We start from the raw sequence: 22,818 nt of genomic DNA, 5'->3' as shown, positions 1-22,818 counted from the left end.
TGTAACAGAAGACTCGAACGTTGGAATGTTTGTATATTGTACTTTGTTCATATTATCTGGCTCACTATTGCCAGTTTATAACGAACTACGGTCCAAAACAAAATAAGAACCATAATTGAGAGGGAGGAATTTTCTATTTTCCTTTGCCCGTTTAAGCGACAAGTTGCTGAATGTGTGTAAATCATGCATTTTCTGAACTTTTGGTCTATTCTGGGTGTCCTGCTTCTTGTTTCACATGTCCAGGACAATTAGGATCTGACCTTCAAACATTTTAAAGTGGGCATATGAAATCTGCATCTCTTTTTTCTTAAAAATGCATAATTTAGCATCTTTTTGTGTATAAAATATATACTATATGTTTATATAAAAAATGTAGACTAGATTTTCCAGTAGGTTTTGTTTTTATGAAACTTCATTTTTAAAATTCCTTTTTCTTTTACTGCTATCATTTTTACAACGGTGAGTTTTTATCACTGTTATTATTAAGGAAACCAATTTCTTGTTTCCTATTAACACGTCAAGTCCACTGCAGATAGCTTAACTTGAACCTCGCATTTTTCTAACTGGTTTTACTTCCAGTTTTTCTTTTTCAACATAAAAACAAGAATATCATAATTTTCAGGTACACGTATATTAAAGCACTATCATCATTACGAGCATACTACTATCGTTACTAGAAGGTCACTTTCTTCGAATTAAGAAACTCCCTATTTACTGCAATTTTCTTCTGAACTCTTCGTATTGATGTAAAGATTGCTTATTTTATTATCGTTCATCAGTTGATACTTTTGTCCCCTATCTCTTTTCTTTTTATTATACCTTCTTTATATTACTTATAATTTCTTCTTAATTAACCCAAACATATTTTCCTTCCTCATCTTTAACAATAATCTCAAATAATGTTTTTCTCTATTTAATTTCGTTAACTCTGCATTAATTTATTGTCCCATCATGCTAAGCTTCTCGTCCATCTTTCTTCGTACTTCCACTATGCTTTCAGTAATTTCTCGTTGCTCTTTCGCAATGACCAAATTTCTGCCTCATACAGTACGATATTCCATAGAAGACATTTGATGAGTCTCTTCCGTAACTCTTTATTTAACAAATCACAAAATACGCTGTTCTTCTTCCTTAAGGCTTTTTTTGACTTTCCTATCTTGCTTTTACTTCCAGTTCGTATTTCGTAGTTTAACTAATAATACTACCTAAGTGCGTTAAACACTTACTATATTTCTTTCTTACTCAAACACCTGACATAACATTAGTTCCTTCCGCTTTAATCGTCATTGGTTTTATCTTTTGTATCGTGTACTTTCATTTCGTTTCGTGCATTGCTTTTCCTAAAATTTTCTTAATTTTTTAAAATCATTTTTTTTCTTAATTTCTTTATAAGAGCCACACATCTGTGAAGTTAATATACTGTACTTAGCCCTTCTATCTATCTTGCGAAGAACCGTCTTCACTATGTAAGCCTTCTTTACCATTTCTTACCTCAAATTTCTAATCATTCCAATATTTATATTTCTTTTTCGCAATTAAACACCTTAGTTTTCTAGTAAATCTTTCTTCTTTCTACGGTATAAACCTATTTCCATATTCTCCTTTCCTTCCATTTTACTTAGTCTAGTGGATCCACTCCTACAACTGCTTCTTCAGATTAACGCACGCAAAACTTGACTTACTCTCTTCGCTGATTGATTCGTCAATATTTCTTCTGAATTGAAAAGTTTGTCGTCGAAATCCTGAAAGATTCATTTTGCATTTCACCGTCTTTCTTTCTTTTTCTTCTTCTTTCTCCCTTTTAGGTATGCTACGTATGCTCCTGGCTACGTTAGCTTGAATGAAATATTCATATTTTGTATATTAAAATGTACCCTCCCCACAAAATGTGCCCTTAAGTCATATGGTTGAGAAGAAACATGTAATAATAGATCAATTCCCCATCCTTTTAGGAGGAATTTCGAAAATGTGAGCAAGTGAAGGCGGTGTTCATCTACTGCGTACCAAGAAGTCCCATGTATCGAGCTTTTTGCGTGTTCAGCATACATCCAATAGTTCTAAAGAAATCCCCCTTCCTCTCATGAATCTGTTCCATTGAACTCGTTCAAGTGAATGGTATATTATATTTTCTGATGAAAGGGTCTTACGTATACAAAATCGCGCACTTTTGTGTCTAATGGTTCACAAGAAATATGTACCTATAACTCTATATTTTAATTTATTAATAAGTTTTTCCTTTTTGCACATTTTGCTTTACCTTTTAAGGGTTGCGGTAGCTCAGTGGTAGTGCTCTTCTCTGGTGTTTGGGGTAACTGGATCGATCCAACTCGTGCAAAGGGAACTTCGAAGCGGACAAACACTATTACCTGGGTTTTCTAGGGGTTCCCCCGTTTACTCTAAGTTTTTCATTTCCCCATATCATTCAATATCATCATCATCATTTCCCTTAGTCTCGGTACTAACTGTAGGTCATTAAACCGGAAATCTCATTTTATTTCATTTTGCTCCATCTTTAACACCATTGCTCAGCTATGTACTCAAAGCCTGGTGATTCGTGTCCTGTACAGTTATGAGGTTTCAATGAAGACATATTTCTTTGAAATAATTCCGGCAGCTTTGTTGCCTTTGAGGGCTAACTATACATACTTACATACATATCATCACACATATCAAACCATTAGAATTTTATTATAGTATACTAGATATAAAAAGATGTGCATAATCTTAGTCATGATTGAATAGAATACCCATTACTCAATAATATAGGCTACAATGTCTGACATGAGAATTTATTTTTTGAAATTACATTATGTTGCGAATACTGGAGCACTTTTAACCCCAAAAAGTGTGATTCTTTATTTTGATATTATCCGAATAAATGTAAAAGAAAGGCCAATTAATTAGATTTTGTCTTAGTTTAATTCAAAAACGTTTCTGAGCGCAAATACTCTTGATGTTGACCTATGATAAGATTAGAAAATCTTCGGTATTTTTAAATCAAATATTAGTACATGGCCTACAATAAACTTTGAATAGCTATTCGTGTATAATGTACAGTGGTATCGACATCCACACGGACAGTCCTAAATCCATTATTATGATGAAGAAATATGCTGCAATTATTATTTTGTAATTAGGTGTGTGTGTGTTCATTTTTAATTTTAGAACTATGGACTACAATGCATGAATGCATCAAATGAAATAGCAATCACCAAAGATGCAACTAGAAGTGCTTAATCTATAAACCATCAATGATATCCCCGTTTCTCTGGACAATTATTCAAGTAGGCAACAAATGCAAGTAATAGACCATTTTTGAGCTTCTATATTATTATTTGGTTTCTAAAAGTAACTAAAATTAGTGTTAGTATAAATGTAATAATATATAAGTATATCTGTTCAAATAAGTCAAAGATATTGCAAGAGCTGATATAGAAGCATTTCGAATTAGTGCATCACCGTTAAAGAAGCTAATAATAAACTATTCTTCTTTATTATTAGGATTTAGATATCTGGGCTTTTAGCATCTATTGCCATTTATCCCGTTACGTATGAGGGTTGACGTCCCTTGGCGATCATACTATTCTGGGAAAGGGAAGGAAGAAAGGATTGGGGAAGGAAGGGAGCGACCCGGGACCTATAAGTTAGGTACCACCCAGGCAAATGCCAGGGTATGAATGAGGAAAACCCTGGAAAACCTCATTCAGAATGGCTTGCCTGAAAAAGCTCTTTACATTTTTCCGACCGAGTGCCCCCACCGGGAATCGAACCCGGGAACGCTCTCGCCTTCGGTGCGACTACGCTACGAGGCCACTATTCTAGCTTTATAATAAGAAGATTGTTTATAACATAGTTGGGTTAAAGTTTTAATAATATTCATAAACAGCCATAGAGACCCCGAGAAAGGCTTACTTTTTTCCCTTAATCTTTTCTTGATATACAAAATTCGTTTTTATTCAATAATGTTTCATTATGACGTTTGCTTAGAAAGACAGAATATCCTTCCGACAGCTAAATTTTATGTTCGACGATTGCACTGAGAGTTGGCTAAAAATATCTGGCAACGTGAGACAAGCTGTGCTGATATGATGTGAGAAAGCAGACTTGCTGGGTTACCCAGATCTATATATCTGCATCGTCTGCAGAAAGGAATTGCAGCCACAGTACTTATCTAATTAAGGGAAATGGAAAATAGAAGTGTAATCATGTACATGACATTGCATGCTGGGAACGAACGTAGAAGCTTCACTTTTCTTCTGAAGACTAGCAATTCAGCAACAGTAATTTCACTAACTTTTTTAAGTGAATTATTTCTTAAATCCTAAAGCGGTCAATGACCGGATCTTTAAACGAAAGGAACTGAAATAAAATGAAATCTTGCAGTTTAACGTTCCATAATTGTGCCCTTTAGGAAGATTGATGATTAAGGCAAGTGAATGATAATGGAAGAATTGGGCGAATGAGAATGTGGAAGGAAACGAGAGTACCACGAGAAAACTCACGGACATGGCGGTCCACCACAAACTTACTTGGGACCGAACCAAGGGACTCCACGCACCAGAGATGTTTTCTACCACTGAGCCACCGTGCCCATCCAATTGAAGCAATTAAACGTTTTTTCTATGATCTATCGTGGATTCTAACAACCTACAGGAAAATATTTAATTGACCTCGGTGGTAACAGCTTATTCGTGTTTTTATATCTACAAATTATTCTGCTTATTTCTTAGTTCATCTGGGTAACAACGGAACTTCAGTCAATATCAAGAACAATAGACAATAGTGCATTACCAAAAGGTCTTTTCAGCAAATTTTTGTTTAAATCAGATTTGGCAAGGACAACACACGCTTTCGTTGGGTATTATGGACTTTCGTCTAAGTGCAATAGAAGTATAAGATGTAGAATAATCAATATGTTGTAAGTCATATCCTTTAATATTTGGTCAATATTGTGTCGATATATGTCCCTAATATCATCTGTTTTTGACTTTAACCTCTTTGATCATGTACCAAAGCACTGTTTGCCTTAATTCACTCTATGTTGCAGTTTCTATAAACTTGTTAGAAATAAGCAAAAACCCATTCATAAAAAAATGTTAAATTAAATTTTAAGTTAAATGTCCGCTGTTACGCCCAATTAGCTAGTTTTTTCTCTTAACTGTAAATAATAGTGCATTAGTTGATGGGATGATAAAATAGAAACAAGAAAACGTTGGAAAAGCCATATAATATTTGTCCATCACATATTGTACTCTGAATTATTTGAACTTAAATGTTCTAATATATCTTCTACAACTAAAGTCAGATATCTACATTACGACGTACTGCTGTTGTAGGTATTTCAGTCAGTATTAGTCATTTCCTCGGATTCCCGAGAACAGTAAGCATAATATAAACACAAACAGTCTGAATTAACGCTTCACGAAGAATGATAGTTACCATGTACTGCAGCATTCATGTTTCATTTTCTTTGTGACTGTGAAGTAACATGATTATCTCACAGAACCAAATTTCCTCCCTCTAAGTACGAAGCTGAATAAGAAGAACGAGTTAAAATGGAATAGAAGGTTCAAAGTTTCCATAAAAACAACAGGAGCATTCTGTTCTATCTATAACCATGCTATAAGAGATTTCCTCGTCTTCTACTCCTCACTCTGTCTGCATTAGAAACACCTTGTGATTTAAATCCCATCTCGAAAGATTCCACACCGGATATCCTCGTCAAGTATTTGTGATCAATCATGCATAATGTATATCAAACTTACGTTCGTTGCTACGCAACATCAAGTACTTTCACTTATATCCATAAGAATAGGATCAGCGGTGCGTGGGACTGCAGATGATGTTCCACTAAAAGATTATCTGTCGATATTACCAATTGTTTGATATGTGCAATCGAATTTCCTTTCTTTTGCTCAATCAGCAAAGCAGAGATAATATAAAGATATTTCCACTTGTCTAGAACATCGCTTTTATGTTCTTAACGCTGGAAGTGCAAGAACACAACTTCATACAGTGAAACTTGGCTATATTTGCCAGCATCGGTTTCACTGAAAAGTTTTCAACTTTCAGAAAATGAATATATTTTGAAGCAAAGACTATTCTGGATCCTAATTTAAGCATTTCGAATGAGTAACTAATTGTTACTTACCTATTAGTGTGAATTTCGTATATAATATATAATAAAAATCTTTCAGTAATATAAAAGATTGTCCTTCGCACACTATAATTTAAATGTTGAAATATGCAAATTGCTTAGAGAACATATGGCACATTTTTATGTTCTTTCAGACCTTCCACCTATGACAATAGATGAGATAAGGTAATCAATTTCAAGAAATACTCGAAACATTCATGCTGTCTCACTCCTCTGAGTACTGAAACACCAAATGAACCTTTTCTGCACTTAAATTTAACACATTTTGCATAATGAGCCAGATGGAAATTTGTTGTAAATTTCCTACAAGCTCCCAGAAGGAAGAGGATTGGAACACATGACGAAAAAGGACATTCAATACTCAATAAATAAATTTGAACTGGACTGGCAAATCACTTGCAATATAGGATATGAATAACAATACTCAATGGCACCGCTCTTCTCATATACTCGCCATCGATTGACATCAAAACAATAAGCAGCATCGCCGCCTACTGTATTTTTCGAGAAATTACTTTCAATGGACAAGTTTTCTCCCTTTCTCCCATGGATTTATTGACGTCCCGAACATACAACAGTAAAAAATGTTCTGAAGAGTTCCTGAAAATTAAGATAACGTAGGTATCAAGGTGAATTTATTATTAACAACGTATGAATAAAAGTATTTCAACATGATCAAGTTGCAGGATAAACACATGGTCACCTTACAAAAAAAAAAAAAAAAAAAAAAAATTAAAATAGATGGCAAAGTTAACAGGTTTTACTGTATATGAAAAATTTTAGTAAAGGTAATATTGACATCTTATTTACTTGCACGAAATATGAAAATTCCATTCTGAAGGGTTGTGGAATGTTTCATTGTAATTGGTTAGGATTTCTTTAACTTAAATAAAGAGAGCAAACTGTACGTACACTACTCATTATTGTTTCGTGTACTTCATGAAAATCTTAAACCTCTAACGCTGTTGCCTTGCCAACTTCTAGGTAACTGCAGGAAAGAGAGCGTAGGTATTTAGAATTTCTTAAGGTATATACATCTTGATGGAAGAAGAAATGGTTCAAAATTAATAAGTATCTCAGAAGCCCCTCAAGTTAGAAACCCAAAAGACCGTACTGTGTTTCGGGTTGCATACCGTTCAGCGCCCGCCAGCTTACAAATTTATCCAGCTTACAAATTTATCCAGCTTACAAATTGGCAAAGAATTATGGCAGTTCATGAGGTTCATAAGTCTTTTATCACAACCTGTTACTACATTATACCAATTGTTTAAAAATACTTATTGTTTTTAATAATAAAGGATAGGTATTCAGTTATCTGAGAAACATATTCAATGAAATGAGACATCAAAATATGAAGCCGCACAAGTCCAGTTGAAGATATATTGAGAAACTCAATAAGAACTTAATATTTTTTTTTGGAAATGTGAACTTGGAAATCAGACTTTCTTCATACTTGCACTATGCTGAATAACAAATGTCACTAAGTGTGAAAAAATCTGATTTCCAAGTTCACATTTCCCCCCCCCCCCCCCCAAAAAAAAATCAGTTTTTATTATTTCTCAATATCTCTTCAACTGGACTTGTGTGGTTATGTAAGTCACGGCTTTATTATTTATTTATGATTATCTAAGACACGCAGTGATGTTCTGGTAATAGATTATATGGTTTTGGCTGAAGTAGTCTATTTTTTTTGTTGGAAATCGAAGTAAATACAATATTCTCAAGTAATTATTATAACGTATAAAAATAAATAAGTATATTTCGTAAAATTTTTAAACAATATAGTTTAAAATAGTTTTTTACAAATAAACATAAATAAAAGATTAGCTCACTCAGTTTATATAATAATAAGTTCTGTTGTAGTTTATATAATAATAATAATTGTAAGTTCTGAGGTAGAAATAAACATAGTAAGTTTCTTCTTTTGTACATAAAGATCATAGGAAAGTAGAAATTACGTCTTAATTTGCAGATATATACAAAATGCATTCAAAGAATCGCGGGAAGAAATTAACTTTTTTTTCTTTTTCGTTCGTGAACTTAAGTTTATCATTTAATATTAGAAATGACTTTTAACTTTGAAAAAAAAAAGTGATTCGAAAGAGCAACACTTCCTTCACAACAAGTAATTGAAAGAAATATCTGGCAATGATTTCACGATATCATTGACCGGCCGATAGAAAGGCTATTGCTATGCGCACTATCTCAGACACACTTCCACTCAACGTGATTCAGTGTAGCAGAGTGTTTACATAGAATTTCACAGTACTTTCTAGGAGATATACATCTTCTAGATTATAAATGAATATTTATATCAAATTACATTTGTTGTATCCTTTCCAAGCGGAAGTTTCGAAATTTCTAGGCTATGTCATATTTAAAATAGGTCGAAGCTTTTATAGCAACATTTGGTATTTTTTTCTATACATATATTGATAATAAAAACAACGTTGAATTCTTAAGAGACGTTCACTGTGTATATGGTAATAGATGAAGTGACTGTCATCATCGAATGATTTAAGGCAGCGGTTCTCAAACTGCAGTCCACGGACCAAATGGTCCTCGAGGTATGGTTCTCTTAAATTGAACATTAGTCTAAAAATACACAAAAAGTTAAATTCAAGTGAATTGCGTATTACACACTATAACTGACAAATCTGAAATAAGAATTACATTAATAGATTATACGTACAATTTGTTACAAATTCTAATAGTAGATAGTGATGTATCACTATAAAATGATTAGATCCCAGAGCTCTGGTTCGATCCCAGACCATGTGGGTTTGTGATGGACAATATCATTTTATGTATTCTCCCGTTTCTTCTCCCATTCTGATTTCATTAATTCCTTTCAAAATAATTTGCTTTCATTAATCGTGCGTCTCATTGACTCTACAGGGCATAAAACTGATTCTTTTTTTTTTTTTTTAATATTACAATTGAATAGATAGTACTGCATATTTTCATCTTTTACATTTTTTCTATATGTTTAACAGCATTTTCTGTATTATTTACATTATGTAATTTTATATTAAACTTAAATACCATCCTAATTTAATATAAGATGTTCCTGCATAGACCTATGCGTACTTTTATTCATGAGACTTCTAGCCTATGCCTGTCCTTCCTCTAACATTTTAGTGAGGACACTGAAAAATATCTTAAATATAGCGTATTTTCTCGTATTCCATTTAATCCTGTCCTCTGTAAAAAAATAATTAATTAAATAAAATGCATCCTAATTTCGAACAATTGAAAACGCTACTGGTTTTTGACGCTAGATTGACGAGCAGAAAATATCAGGCATGAACTCGTTTTTTCAGTCATGGACATTTATAGTTTCATGATGTCAGCTCTTCATTTCTATTTTCCCCTCTAACCTATGGAACAAAAGCTGTGGAATGTAAAATATCAACACAATATAACACTTGTATATAAAATGTGTTTGATGCTTTTGCAAGTACAGTATACACAAGTACCATCAGCGTAAATAAAGAAAATATTTTGAACGGCCATGGGAATCGAATTCATGAACTCATTATTTCGAAGAACACTTTACAATCTACCTCTTTTAAATTCTTAAGACTAAAAATACTTCCTATGTATTGCCTTAAAATTTCGGATATGGGAGTTCTCTTTTTATATGGGTAGTTATGTAATTAGAATTTCTCGCTGATGCATTATGGATGATTCAGTAATTGAAGTTCTGCATAGCTAATCTTAACATCATTTGTAGCCAGAGCTTATACAATAAGTCTACACTTTCTTTGGTCATATGTTGTTTAACAGCAATCTCTTCTGTATTCTAGGCACTACCACTCAGTTTGTAGTACAATTTTAATTATGTAGCCTCTGGATGAGAAAATAACTTTTAGTATCTATTGCGTATTGAAAAGACATTTTAATATACGTACAGTAGGTCCAAATGTAGCTTCTAATAGTATCTTGTGATCTTTTGTATACATAAAGGAGCGGAATAAGTGTGTTCGTTTTATATTTCGAAGTAAATCAGCCTGTTGAGTTTCCTATAGCTTCATAGCTAAAGCTCTCGCAATTACTACCGGAAGACAAGGATACAAACCCGAGTAGTGTCTTGAATCTCACTTAAATAATAGACCTCGTTTTTGATTACATTGTTTTACACATTTTTCAATATTATTCATTGAAAAAATATGTCTACACAACAGCGTAAGCAACACGTGTGTATTCAGTAGAAAACGAACGGATGTAAATTAACCTTTCTCTAAGTTATAGCTCATTTATATTGTAATGATATATGCATGATCATAGTATAAGACCTAAAATCTAAAAGATTTTAATAAGGTTTAAAAGCCGAATTATGGATCTTGCGAAATATCGTATATGGTTTTACAAGTGTAACTTCGCGACTACTATTCTCAGTACCGACCAATTATAGATGAACTGTCAACGAATAATGACGCCACATTAGCAATTCAACATCACGTTCTCCTTCAGAGTAGGTGGAGCTAGACACAAATACTGAATACAGACATGGACGCCAGCAGTGGAAAACTCTTGCAGGCGTTTGTGAATACAAATATAATGCTTTGGTGATGTTAATAGTTTAAGTGAAACAAACCAAACAGATACGGGTGAAATGACCACCCACCATGAAAACAACAACCTTGTAAACCTCACAGCCACAATAATGAACAGTGTATCTGCCAATAGAACGCGTTTCGAATATTTGATCAGAGAATGAGCAGGTAAACAAGAACAAGTAGCTGCTATATTTGATAACAGTGATATTGAGAAGGTTGATTGCAGACATGATGTAAAGTTAGAATCCCCCAGATGTCTCCAGTTAATTACAAGAATCTCGTGCTTAGAATATAGGGTTATATAGCTGGTAAACCACAGTTCATTCATAAACGATTAAAGCGAAGAACAAGCAAGGTCATTAACTGTCTTCCTGATATCAAGAGTTGCAAGATTGCCAAGTATCGCTCTCTTGATCCTTTGCCCTTTGGGTATAAAGATAGACATATATTTTTTATGTACTACATGGCCTCAGTTCATATGATGTAGAACCTAAAAATAGCAATCATATCTTTTCCTCCATTGACTGATTATGCAGGAACAGGAGACTCTCTGTCTATAGTTATCAGAGGACAGGCTGTGGTTTTCAGTTGGGTTCGTCAGCTAGAAACTAGGCTAGAGTAACATATTCTTCTAAGAGTTCCTTTTTCCAGATAAATACAGAAGATTGTTCGGTTTATATCCGACCGATTTTCAAAGGGTATTTACCCTATGGAAAGTCATGTCGCCACCACCGGTTGTGTTCAATCGGCCACCAACATTATGGTCTATGGCCTGTTATCATAATTTCCACTGCAACAAACTACGTTGGAACACAGGCACAGGAAGTTCATCTCATTCCACCCTTCAGGCTTTCCATAGGCGGGGAGAGTAATTTGTAGATCTTGTTTTAATAGTCTAAATGAGCATAAACCAAATTTGCTGGCGTCGGCTTTTCTTTTCTTTTTTCTTTACAGAAACTTCATGAAAGGGAATAATAAGGATTAACGTTTCCTGCTTTAGATCATGATAAGGCAGGAGGAGGGGATGGGTGGACGCTTGGTCCATGTGAAACGCACCAGGTTCATGTTCGATCCATACAAATGAGGGATGTCTTTCTGATAGATTGGAGTTACTATGGATTACAGAAGTAATCCTGTAATGAAAGTAGACGGGATTTATCTTCACGTTTTTGTCCATTTTCGTAACGGTATTAGTGGTAATTACAGTGCGAGAAACTTTCTCTGCACTATCAGTAAAATTTGCTATATTCTTTGTGAGAGATATCGTGGTACAAAATTACCGGAATAATACCATTACTCAAGAGATAAATGTACGGCTCATCCAATGTGATCAATTATTAATCATCCTCTTTCATTTTATTCTCTCTCCCTCCTTAAGTGTCTTTCCTACAGTTTGTGACAGCTTGTCTTATGTTCAGTAATGAGGCAACTGATGAAGTCGTGGATGGCATTGGTTTGCGCCTAGTTTGATCTCTGCGTAATGGATTTTTCTGGTCTCCCAGTTGATGAATTCTGCGAAGCAACTCAGGTGATGCTTTCGCTAGTAACTTCGAATATGTCTCCTTTATTGCCAAATCTTTTCGTATAGGTCCCATTTATGTTTGTCTGGCCACGATATCTTCAGCTGTGGTCACTTCGATGGTTAAACATTTTTCATAAACTGTTTCACTGGTACAAAAAATATGCTTGAAAAGGAACCATGATGCACCGTCCCCATTTCGAGGCATTTCACTAGCAGCAACACGATACTCCGACACCTGCAAGCAGAAACAGCATAGTGATATCTGCATCGATTTTACGTTTCCAGTGCAACTACAGATGTGATGGCAGTGTTGCCAAATTGGTCGAATATAAACCGACTGTAGACGTCAATCAATCATACAGTCAAAAGAAGAATATTTATTTTGAGTGTGTCCAGTGAAAATTGAGTTGAAAATTAACTTGAGTTTGTCTCAAAGTAACGGTGCTTTAAATAATGTTTAGGGAAATTAGATTTCAAATAATCTCTTTACATTCTTTGACGTGTGGCTCCGCGTAGCGTAGTCACTAACGCTCTCTCCTGTGGTGCAAGTGATTCCAGGTTCTATTTGTGTGGGGACACCCGATCAAAAAAGTGAAAAGCTTTTCGATACCAGACATCTTGAGTGAGGTTTTCCTGAATTTTCCTTATTTACACCAGGCAAATACCGGGATGATATCTAACATAATGGTCCCATGCCACTGTTTAATTCCTTCCCCATTCTTTCTTCTTTCCAGGTAATGTAATCGCTGAGGAACGTAATCCATTTTACGTGACAGGGTAATATGGCCATAGATGACGAAAGCCCAAAAATCTAATTCCTAATGCTAATGCTATTCTTGGACACGACGTAATTGTTTTAATGCTATTCAATTTATTTAGTGGTAAATATATATTTTACAATATCATCCTCCAAAATTTGAAAAAAAAAAATATATGGACTAATCCTCGAAAATAATTGACTGATTTGTTTTAGTGAATAAGAACACTTTCTAAACTGTTACTTCAAGGTTGCTACTATTTTTGATATCATAGTTTAAACGATAAAACCATCCTGTTCATGGGTCGTGCTAAAAGGATATAAAGAAAGAAGTTATCGACACAGATTCTTCCTGTTCACATGATAACGGATTACATATTATGTTAGTTTGTAAAGTCGAGTATTAAAAGACTTTGAATTTTGAAACAATTTTGTAGATAGTCTGTTAAATATTTTTCCAACAGTAGTAGTTATATAGCATTTGCTTGCCAGTTATGATTTTTTGAAGGCGTTATAGTGTAGTGGGGAACAGTGCTGGATTCAAGCCTCAGTCGTGGCTTGAAGCCCAGCGTTAATAGTAGCTCCTGTCCTTCATAACCTCAGTGGACGTAAAACACAAAAACTAAAACCCAGTTTTGACCTACTAGACTTGAAGTATCAAAATAAGATATGAACTACAAATCGAAAGAAAATAGTAAAAATAGTTATACATATACATATTTTATTACAAAAAACAATAATAAAATCCTCTGTACTCAAATCATTTTATATAAATTTCTTTCGACATGCTAATAATAATTTCATCACAAAAACAGTAGTTTAATTATTGACTCTCTCCTCAATACAGAATCTGTTATTCTTTTGTAAGAATTTTCAAAATTTCACTTCCTCTTTATAAAATCATCTTTTCTGATTAACATCATACATATGAATGCTATTGTATATTAATGCTAGAACGTAAATAAAACAGGTTCCTAACTCAGAGATAATAATAATCATTATTATTTTAAAATAAGTAATTTCATTGATCGTCCTTTCTTCAGGATGAGAAAGAGTTAGTGAAATTCATATTCATACAACTGGAATGAAATTCAGATATCTGGTACAACTGCTACTTCCTAAACAACATATGGTCTAATCCTCTCTCTGCTTAATATCAACCAGTGATATCTTGTTTGTTCGTCCATCTTAATGAGAAGCAAATCTTTTTCACGTGAACTGTAAATATGATAATCTCTTGTGAATATGTGTTGCTTTGCGTTCTTATTGCGTACGGACTCATGAGGTCATAGAAAAACGGAATTTTCCATTGCTTCACTTAAGAACAAAGATTAACTTCCAGTTTCTCGTTTGATCTTGTTTTTTTTTTCTTTTTCTTTTTTTTTTTTTTTTTTTTTTTTTTTTTTGCGCTTGGCCACACTGTTCTCCAATGAAATCCGATAAACCTATTCTTTGCATAATAAATTAGTATAAACCTTTTTTTATTTATTAGTTCCTGCATACAAGTCATTCTTTATTGTTTTTCTTTTAATCCAAAAAAACAGCCCATGTCAAGCCATGTGAACTGATTGTTTTCTTTCGTTCTGAACTACGAACATGACCTGTGTCATCGTCACGTGAGCGGGCAGAGCGATAATGACATATCATCAGGTATTATAAGCGTGCTAGAAGAACGGAAACACATATAAACGAAAAATGTATTATACTAAAATTATAATAATAAATACGGTCAATTACAATGAAATTTCAGGGTTTTCATTTTCCTTGATTAACCAAATTTTAGTTTGGAACGTTGTATTAAAAATTTATACTCATTCTATGACCACAATAGTAGGTATTCAATTTTACCCAACCAAAATTGTGTTGGTATGATGGCTCAATGTGGAGTGTTCATCTTTAGTGTCCGTGGACGCTAATGTGTTCCCCATTTATATGAGTTCGTGGTGGATAACATTATAACTGTGAGCTTTCTCTCAAAGTTCTCTGATAGACTACTTCCTACATTCGCATTCTACCAATTCATCAACAATCATTCACTTTCGTTTTCTTATCCATGCTATTTAATCTAAGGTGCATAATACTGGCACATTAAACTAAATATTTCTTTATTAATCATTTCAAATGTATGTATTAAATAGTGTGTAATTACTTTATACATTGAGCACTAGGTAGAATTACAACTCAAACTAATCATTACTTGCATAATGAAAAAAAGCATATACGGTAAAATTTCAAATTATAATTTGTAAATTATTATATCAATAATATCTTACTCTTTGTAATATTAAGAGTGTGTAATTATTATGATGTTACATACATTACAAATATGTTTCGTTAAAATTGTGTGTTGTTTAATATTTTAGTCCTTTTTAATTTACAATGAGCTCTTGTACATAATATTTCTGACAAATTTGATACCGTTAAACTTAAAGATAGGACAAACTAGTGAAGTAAGTAGTTATTGGTATTGATCTTGACGTCTCCAATGCTTATCTTTCCAGATGCAGATCTTGAGGAACTGATTCAAGAAGTAATTCGAGCCAACAATCGAGGTGTCTCAGCCGCTAACAATGCTTCTGGAGAACCCAACTGGAGTTTTGGACAATCACTCTTCTTCTCTGGTACCGTCGTTACCACAATTGGTTAGTAGACTTGAATCCTATTCTTCCTTCTCGCTCTTCTGTGGAGATTTTAAAATTCTGGATATTTTAGTAATAACTTATATATTAACATTTTAAAGTATTCTCATTGTTCATTCATTGTAATTTGTAACATATTTTATGATCAAAAATCGAATTAAATTGGTTTAGTTTTACGTAGATAATTCCAAATATACTAAACTATTCTTTAAGATCAATTTCACTCTCGATAATAATTTGTTGCATTTAATAAGAATTCAACAATCTATTATAATACTGTTTTTTTTTTAATTGTAAATACGAAATTAAACTAATATATGTAGAAAGACTAAATCGCAGGGTATGTTGCAACTTTCAAGTTGTTTGTGGCTTATAGATTAATTTTCGTCTTTTTACTTATATGATGACAATGTGTTTGATCTCAAAATCTTTGAATTATTCAACCAGCACGTCACGAAGAACATTTAAATGTATGTCTAAAGTGATCGCTACCTCAAATCTAAAATCTTTGAGCAAACGCTATAAATGTATAGAGAAATATTGAATCATGTAATATCTTGTATTTCAGTTAACCAACAGAATTTCTACATTAGAAGGTTTAATAAGACGAATTTAGTTAGTTCTATACAGTTTATTTCGGAGTATCTGAATAATTGTTATTCTATAGATACGAATATTGATTTTGCAAAGACGTTTGATAAAATTTGCCACTACATTCTTCTTCAGAAACAATCGAATATCGGATTCTCTGTTTAGTTGTTAAGATTAACATTCTCATACTTAGGAAATTGTTCGTAGTTTTTAATGTATAATCATGCTAGTTTCATTGTGTATATTGTATACATTTGTCTACACCACAGATCGAACCTTGGACAGTTGTTTGTTACATTGTTTATAAACAGTCTGCTCGCATTCATAAAATATGCGAAGTGTTGATTGACCGATTACATTTAACGACATTTCTTTCCAACGCCGAGGCTATAGGAGATACGATCTAGTGTTTAAAGTGGAATCCAACTTAGGTTTTCATCGAGGTAGTTATCAGTATCGGGGATTTAACTCGGAACAATGCACACAAAAATCATATATATTAGTCAATTAACTATTCCAAGTGTTTGTCTGCGAATGAACCGAATATAAGAATATTCAAATATTGGGATAATAATAAATTTCTGTATATATTAAAATTGTAGACGGATTTACTAGTACACTATCAATCATCATCGTCATAGATTCTGCCATTATTGGCAGGTCACTTGCCGCAATTAAGAAGGTTCATGCCCCACGGTCTTCCACTAATCTCTTCAGATACGATTTTTCTGTTTTCATACCGTCCGTCGATTGGATCCTCCATCACCCCCTCCCTCTCTTTCCTTCCACATTACCTTCTAGCACATCTCTCATGATATAGTTCCTTCTTAGCCAATGTCTCAACCAGTTTATCTTCCTCTTCTCAATAGTATCTAAAACTGTTCTTTTCTCCCACACCATTCCTAACACCCTCTCATTTGTTTTCCGCTCTATTCAACTAATTTTCTCCACTCTTTTCCATACCCACATTTTGAAAGCTTCCAATTGTGTTTCATAATTTTTGCGTAATGTCCATGTTTCTGCTCCATACAGCACAATACTCCACACGAAACATTTTATGAGACTTTTTCCCAACTCTTTATTCAAGATCCCACAAAACAGACTTTTCTTGCTTCCAAAGGCTTCTTTCAATAAATAGGCTACATTTCAGTTGTTGATTTTAGTCTAGCGTCCCTTTCAGCAGCAAGGCTATATGAGACGTGGACCTACTGATTAACGTGGAATCCGAACCACATGAGCTCCCGCCGGGAATCGAACCCGGGTCTCCCAAGCCAAAGGCGCGTACGCTAACCGCTTGCCACGAGGGAGCTGAGGCTACATTTCAGTTGGTAAAATAATCCGAACTTTCTTTCTCCAGATAATACGCGTTAACTCTTTCAGCACAAAATTGATGGATATATATTAAATGTAATCTCAAAAATAAAGGATTTGGGTTTTGTATTAAACACAGAAATCTCACACAAGAAATACAAATTGAACTGGTGAAACATTATATATGCGAGGTTCTTGTCCTTATAATTCCGTTTGTTAGCAATGAAGCGTTATCAAACACTATATTACACTCTTGCATGAAACAAATTTGTGAATGGTATCGTAATATGTTCTCTCTCTTTCTTTCTTTTCTTTTTTTCTTTTTTTCCTTGTTTCTTTTTTTCTGTTCAAAATTACAAAAAGAGAAAACAACGAAAATGTACAATACATATTCCTTCGTTACATATATTATAAACGGTACAGAAGATCCTCATACAAGGATAAAACTTCATGTCAAAGTTTACTTGTTGATTTTGGTTTTTGTTAGTTTAGATCAACGTTTCTCAAACGGTGGTCCGCGGATCACAAGAGGTTATCTAAGTCTGGCCTTGTTGTTCTCTTTTATTAAGCATTAGTAAAAACTGACAGAAAAAATAAAATCCAAGTAAATTGTGTATCACACAGGTATTGATTAATACAAATAATAGATTATACAATTTAGAAGGCTAAAAATTGTACAAATTCTAATAACTTATGTAGGTGTATTATTATAAAATATTCTTGATAGCTTTCAATTATAGAAAGAAAACTGATATGTATTTTTTACCAGTATAAAATGAACAGAACTTTAACTAATACCATTTTGAAAATATATATATACTGATATTAACATATGTTCATATATATTGGGTGTTCTAGAAATGACGCACATGGACTACAGAACACTGTTCTACAACTCAAAACAGAGCAAAAAATATATGTAATTGTACACTTTTCGGGTTCTCGTCTGGAGCTGGGAATTGCACTATGTGGTAACGTCGTAGGTAAAGAACCATAAAGTACAACTACCAATCTATTAAATAGTAGCATCGATTCTTTCCAGATGACAGTTAAAGTTGATATACGTTGACAACCACCGTAATTGCTTGATGGATTCGTAGAGCAATGCTAATAGTTGCAAATTAATTTGTGACGTTGCCACATAGTGAAACTTTTGATTCCTCATAGCAACTAAAGAAAGCTAAGGAGGGTATATTATTATACAGATTTTCGCTTTATTTTGACCTGAAGAATGGCGCTCTGTTGTTCGTGGGTGCCATGTTTAGAACACCCAATATACCATGATTTAGAAGGAGCCAAAAGTAGGGTGATCTGTAGAATATTCTGACTAATAAAAGAGGTCTAATAATGTACTTAATAATGTTTTTTTAAGTGTCATGTACTTTTAAAACATTATTAAACATTATTATTAAAAACGTACCGTATAACTTTAAGTATCATTTCCTCACAAGTTTGGTAATTGGACTTGTTTCCCTTGTGCTCTGAGCGTCCCATATTCTGATATCCTACTCAAAGACCAGAGTAATGTATTATGGACCTTCTCCTATATGCGATGCATTCTAAATAGTATTGTTTTCCTTTCTTTGCAGGATATGGTCACGTGACCCCTCTATCGAAAGGAGGCAAAATCTTCTGCATGGTATACGCAATGGTTGGCATTCCACTCACTCTCGTATTGCTGACTGCGTTAGTGGAACGATTGATGGTACCCACGACGCTGCTTCTTCAGTTCCTAAACTCAAGACTCGGCCACCTGTACCAGCCATTCAACATCCGAGTCCTTCACCTGTTTCTAATCGCCACGATGGTCGTGTGTCTCTTCTTCCTTGTACCTTCTGCTATCTTCGCCAGTCTTGAACCCGAGTGGGACTTCTTGGACTCGCTGTATTACTGTTTCATCTCCCTTACGACGATTGGTCTGGGCGACTACATACCTGGAGATTCTCCACATCAACCTCTCAGGCCTATTTACAAGGTCTTTACAACAGGTGAGATTAAAGAAAAGATATTTTTATTGTCAATTTCTTATTTTAAGTGTTTTAAGCCTTCATTTGTAAATGAAGTTTCGTCATATTTGCAATGAATTTGTAATTGCCAGCAGAAATGAAGGATTCAAAGAAGAAAATGGATTTTAAAACAAATGAAGTTCTTTTTCACGGCATTTTTGCCGAGGACGTTTTTTAAATATTTAAATTTTGAAGATATAACAGTATGTTGCACCATTCATTTCTGTTCTGAAAATATTATATTATAGTCTGATTTCATGGAAGAAATTTATCACTAACAATTTAAATATAAACTAAAAATTCAGTTAGTAATATGTAAAGATATATAATGACCAAATTAATTTATTGAATCCATTAAATTCAAGGAGGAAAAAGTTTAAAAAGTCTATCCAAAAGTTTACTATTTCAAACTATTGACACGATATAACAGTTAAGAAAGGAAAAATCTGTGAATAATGAACATTTTTTACGGTGCTAAACTAACCTTTGCCCAAATTGGCTGTTCGTGGCTTTAATTTCATAAACTGAACCCATATTAGGCTCTAATAGAACATCAGAAGCTCTTAATAAAATGTTTCCCAAATGGAGATGTAAGTGAAATTTTATACCAACGAAAAATGTTTTGAATTTGTTTCTTGGTTTGGAGTACTTTTTCCTTGGCTGCCAGATTGAATTTAGACAACCTGTAAAAGGCATATGACAAACAGACACTTTGTAAGGTGCTAGGAAATTTAAGAATAATAAACTAGGAAAGAACTTCAATTACTGGTGGGAGAGCCTAAGAAACTTTAAATGTATTACTCAAGTTAGGATTCACTTTAAACTGTAAATCCACGTTTCATACAGATACGGTGGTAAAAAGGGATGCTAAACTTTAATAAAGAAACAAAAAAGGTACTCTTAAATAAAGGAATCTGTCTCTGAATATTGTTTATCCTTGTTTATTATAATTTAAACAGTCCTTGATTCTTATGTCATGTAACGGGTACAGAAAATCAAATAAATTAACGATTTTTTATGCATATTAGTAAAAAGCATAAATTTTAAGGGTTTTTCTCGAGCAATACGCTATAAAAGTATTGTATTGCCTAACAGCACAAAGAAACAACAGCACAGAGTATGAAATATTACAGTAAATATTGACTGAGCCGCATGACAATAATCTTGGCAATTGTGCTTTTCGATGATCGATCTGTTTGGCACAAACTCAGAAATGTCTGCTTGTAGTTTTGTCAACAAAAAAAAGTATGCCTCACACTCACTTTAGAACTTTTTAAGTACTGGATTCCCACGAAGCCAAAATGTTGACACTGTTATTTATCATTTAGAAAAATAACGAAACACTAGATCTTCTCATAAAATTAATTTAATTTCTTATTACAAGAATATATCTTTCAATTATCCAATCAAGTGGATCAACTGCTAAATATTGAACCTAATACTGAAACAGGCTAATAACTATCCATTTCTTGATAAAATGTCAATGATTATGTGATTTCTGCCCACGAACGTCAATTAATTTAAAAACCAAATTCAAATATTTGTTATCAACTACTGTATTTAAAAGATGAATGAAGGTCATTACTAGAGCCCTTCATGAATGCTTTCATTTATCGTTCCACATACAACTGAGAATGACTATCGTGAGAATCCTTAAATAAGAGAATTACGCTACCTAATCTCAATAATCTGTTTTTCAACTCACTAACAAGTAAAATGAATGATAATGAAATTCACTTTCTATTTAATGCTTAAAAATAGTTCTATAAATTAAATATTTATACAAGTCTGTTTTATGTGTTATTTGTAATTTGCTTAAGAAATCTTTATCTATAAGTGTTATTTTAAACGATAATAATCTCGTTATTGTTAAGATATTGCAAATAATTGTAACAATAACCTTCAGTACTTATAACTTTATCATACGGTAATTACATGACAAAATAATAGACTATGTGTCACTCTTTCATCACTATTTCAAGAAGTATAAATAACTTCTATTACGTGATAAACTTAACTAGTTATGTTTAGTTCAAATGTGGAAAAACCAACATGAAAACTTGGCATCTATCAAATATGGAAGGTTTTCATTTGTGTCCGTAGTTACCCATAGCACTATGCACTGTAGAATTATCAATAAAATTACATCAAGTGGGCAGAACATGTCTTGTAAAACTACCATGAAGGTAACACAAAGAGTACAATTAATATTAAAATAACAATCAATAATAATAATGATTAGCCATGTATTATTGTAATATGAATCGTATTCCACATGTTGAATTGAATTGCAATTTGTTAGTAATATTATGATACCACATTACTAAAATCCCTGCATTGTTGGTAAAAGATTCTCTTCGGTGCACGAGTCGCTAGATCAAATCCTGCAAGGAGCAAAATACTTGAAACATAAGCATGAGAGGGGTTGGTTCAGATGTAATTTTAATTAAAGTACCTGTCCATAGCTTCGGTGCTGCAGACAAATATAAAGTGAAGATTGAGGCGTAGTTCTGCAATAACCAGTTTCGTTGGAGGCAAGATAGTTATGATTTGAAATATCTCTGTTCTGAAGGAGATGGTGTAGCATAAAGGTCTTTTCACCCGTTAACTGCTTCCGGATGAAAATTCTGATGTCATTTGGAAGCCACGTAAATAGTAGTTAGGGTTCTCATTACATCAATGTTAAATGACGATATAAAACTAAATTATTGATTCCATTCCAGATCGAATTTCGTGATTTTTCTAATTCTTCGATTGGTCAATATATTTGCTGATTTATGTTTCTTCTGTAATGCTACAATCTCTATATTTATATAAATATTTATTTATTTGAATTAAAATTATATTGAACTTACAACAACTGTGCAAGGGTAGAATTAGAAATAACCACCGAAGTAAGCAAAGCAGAACAATAAGAGCGCAATAGTAGGGTCTTTTCCTATATTAATATTAACGCATATATTGTCCATATTATAAAATATATAAACGATATATAATTTATATTAAATTAAATTACGGAAACTTGAAACTTTACAAATGTCCCTGCATATGATCTAGAGATGAAGGATCATTATTAGTCCCATATGAAGAACTGCGCTAGAAGAACAAGGGAGCATTCACCTTAAGAATGTTTAGTCAATAAGAAAACAAGATTATGCAATATAAGCACATGTTCTTTAATTTTTTTCATCCTCAAATTATTCACATTTTTATTACTTCTTCTAACAGGTTTTCCCCGATAAAAACTCTCAAATTACCGTGAAACAAAAACAA

At 33.2% G+C, this 22,818-nt stretch overlaps 1 protein-coding gene across 2 annotated transcripts in view; it reads left to right on the top strand.

Moving 5' to 3' along the window:
• Positions 1–22,818, top strand: part of LOC145686047 (potassium channel subfamily K member 1-like) — a 429,879-nt gene that overhangs the window by 403,107 nt on the left and 3,954 nt on the right. For both annotated transcript variants that reach the window (XM_081758926.1, XM_081758925.1), the window contains exons 2-3: positions 15,500–15,640; positions 19,129–19,527. In XM_081758926.1, the coding sequence (XP_081615052.1) occupies positions 15,500–15,640; positions 19,129–19,527 (540 nt within the window). The remainder of the gene's footprint in view (positions 1–15,499; positions 15,641–19,128; positions 19,528–22,818) is intronic.

This window comes from Thermobia domestica, chromosome 5 (assembly GCF_964235325.1).
Source record: "Thermobia domestica chromosome 5, izTheDome1.hap1.1, whole genome shotgun sequence".
Lineage (NCBI taxonomy): Eukaryota > Metazoa > Arthropoda > Insecta > Zygentoma > Lepismatidae > Thermobia > Thermobia domestica.
The sequence above is the reverse complement of the archived record's forward strand: the minus strand, read 5'-3'. Positions and strand labels throughout refer to the sequence as shown.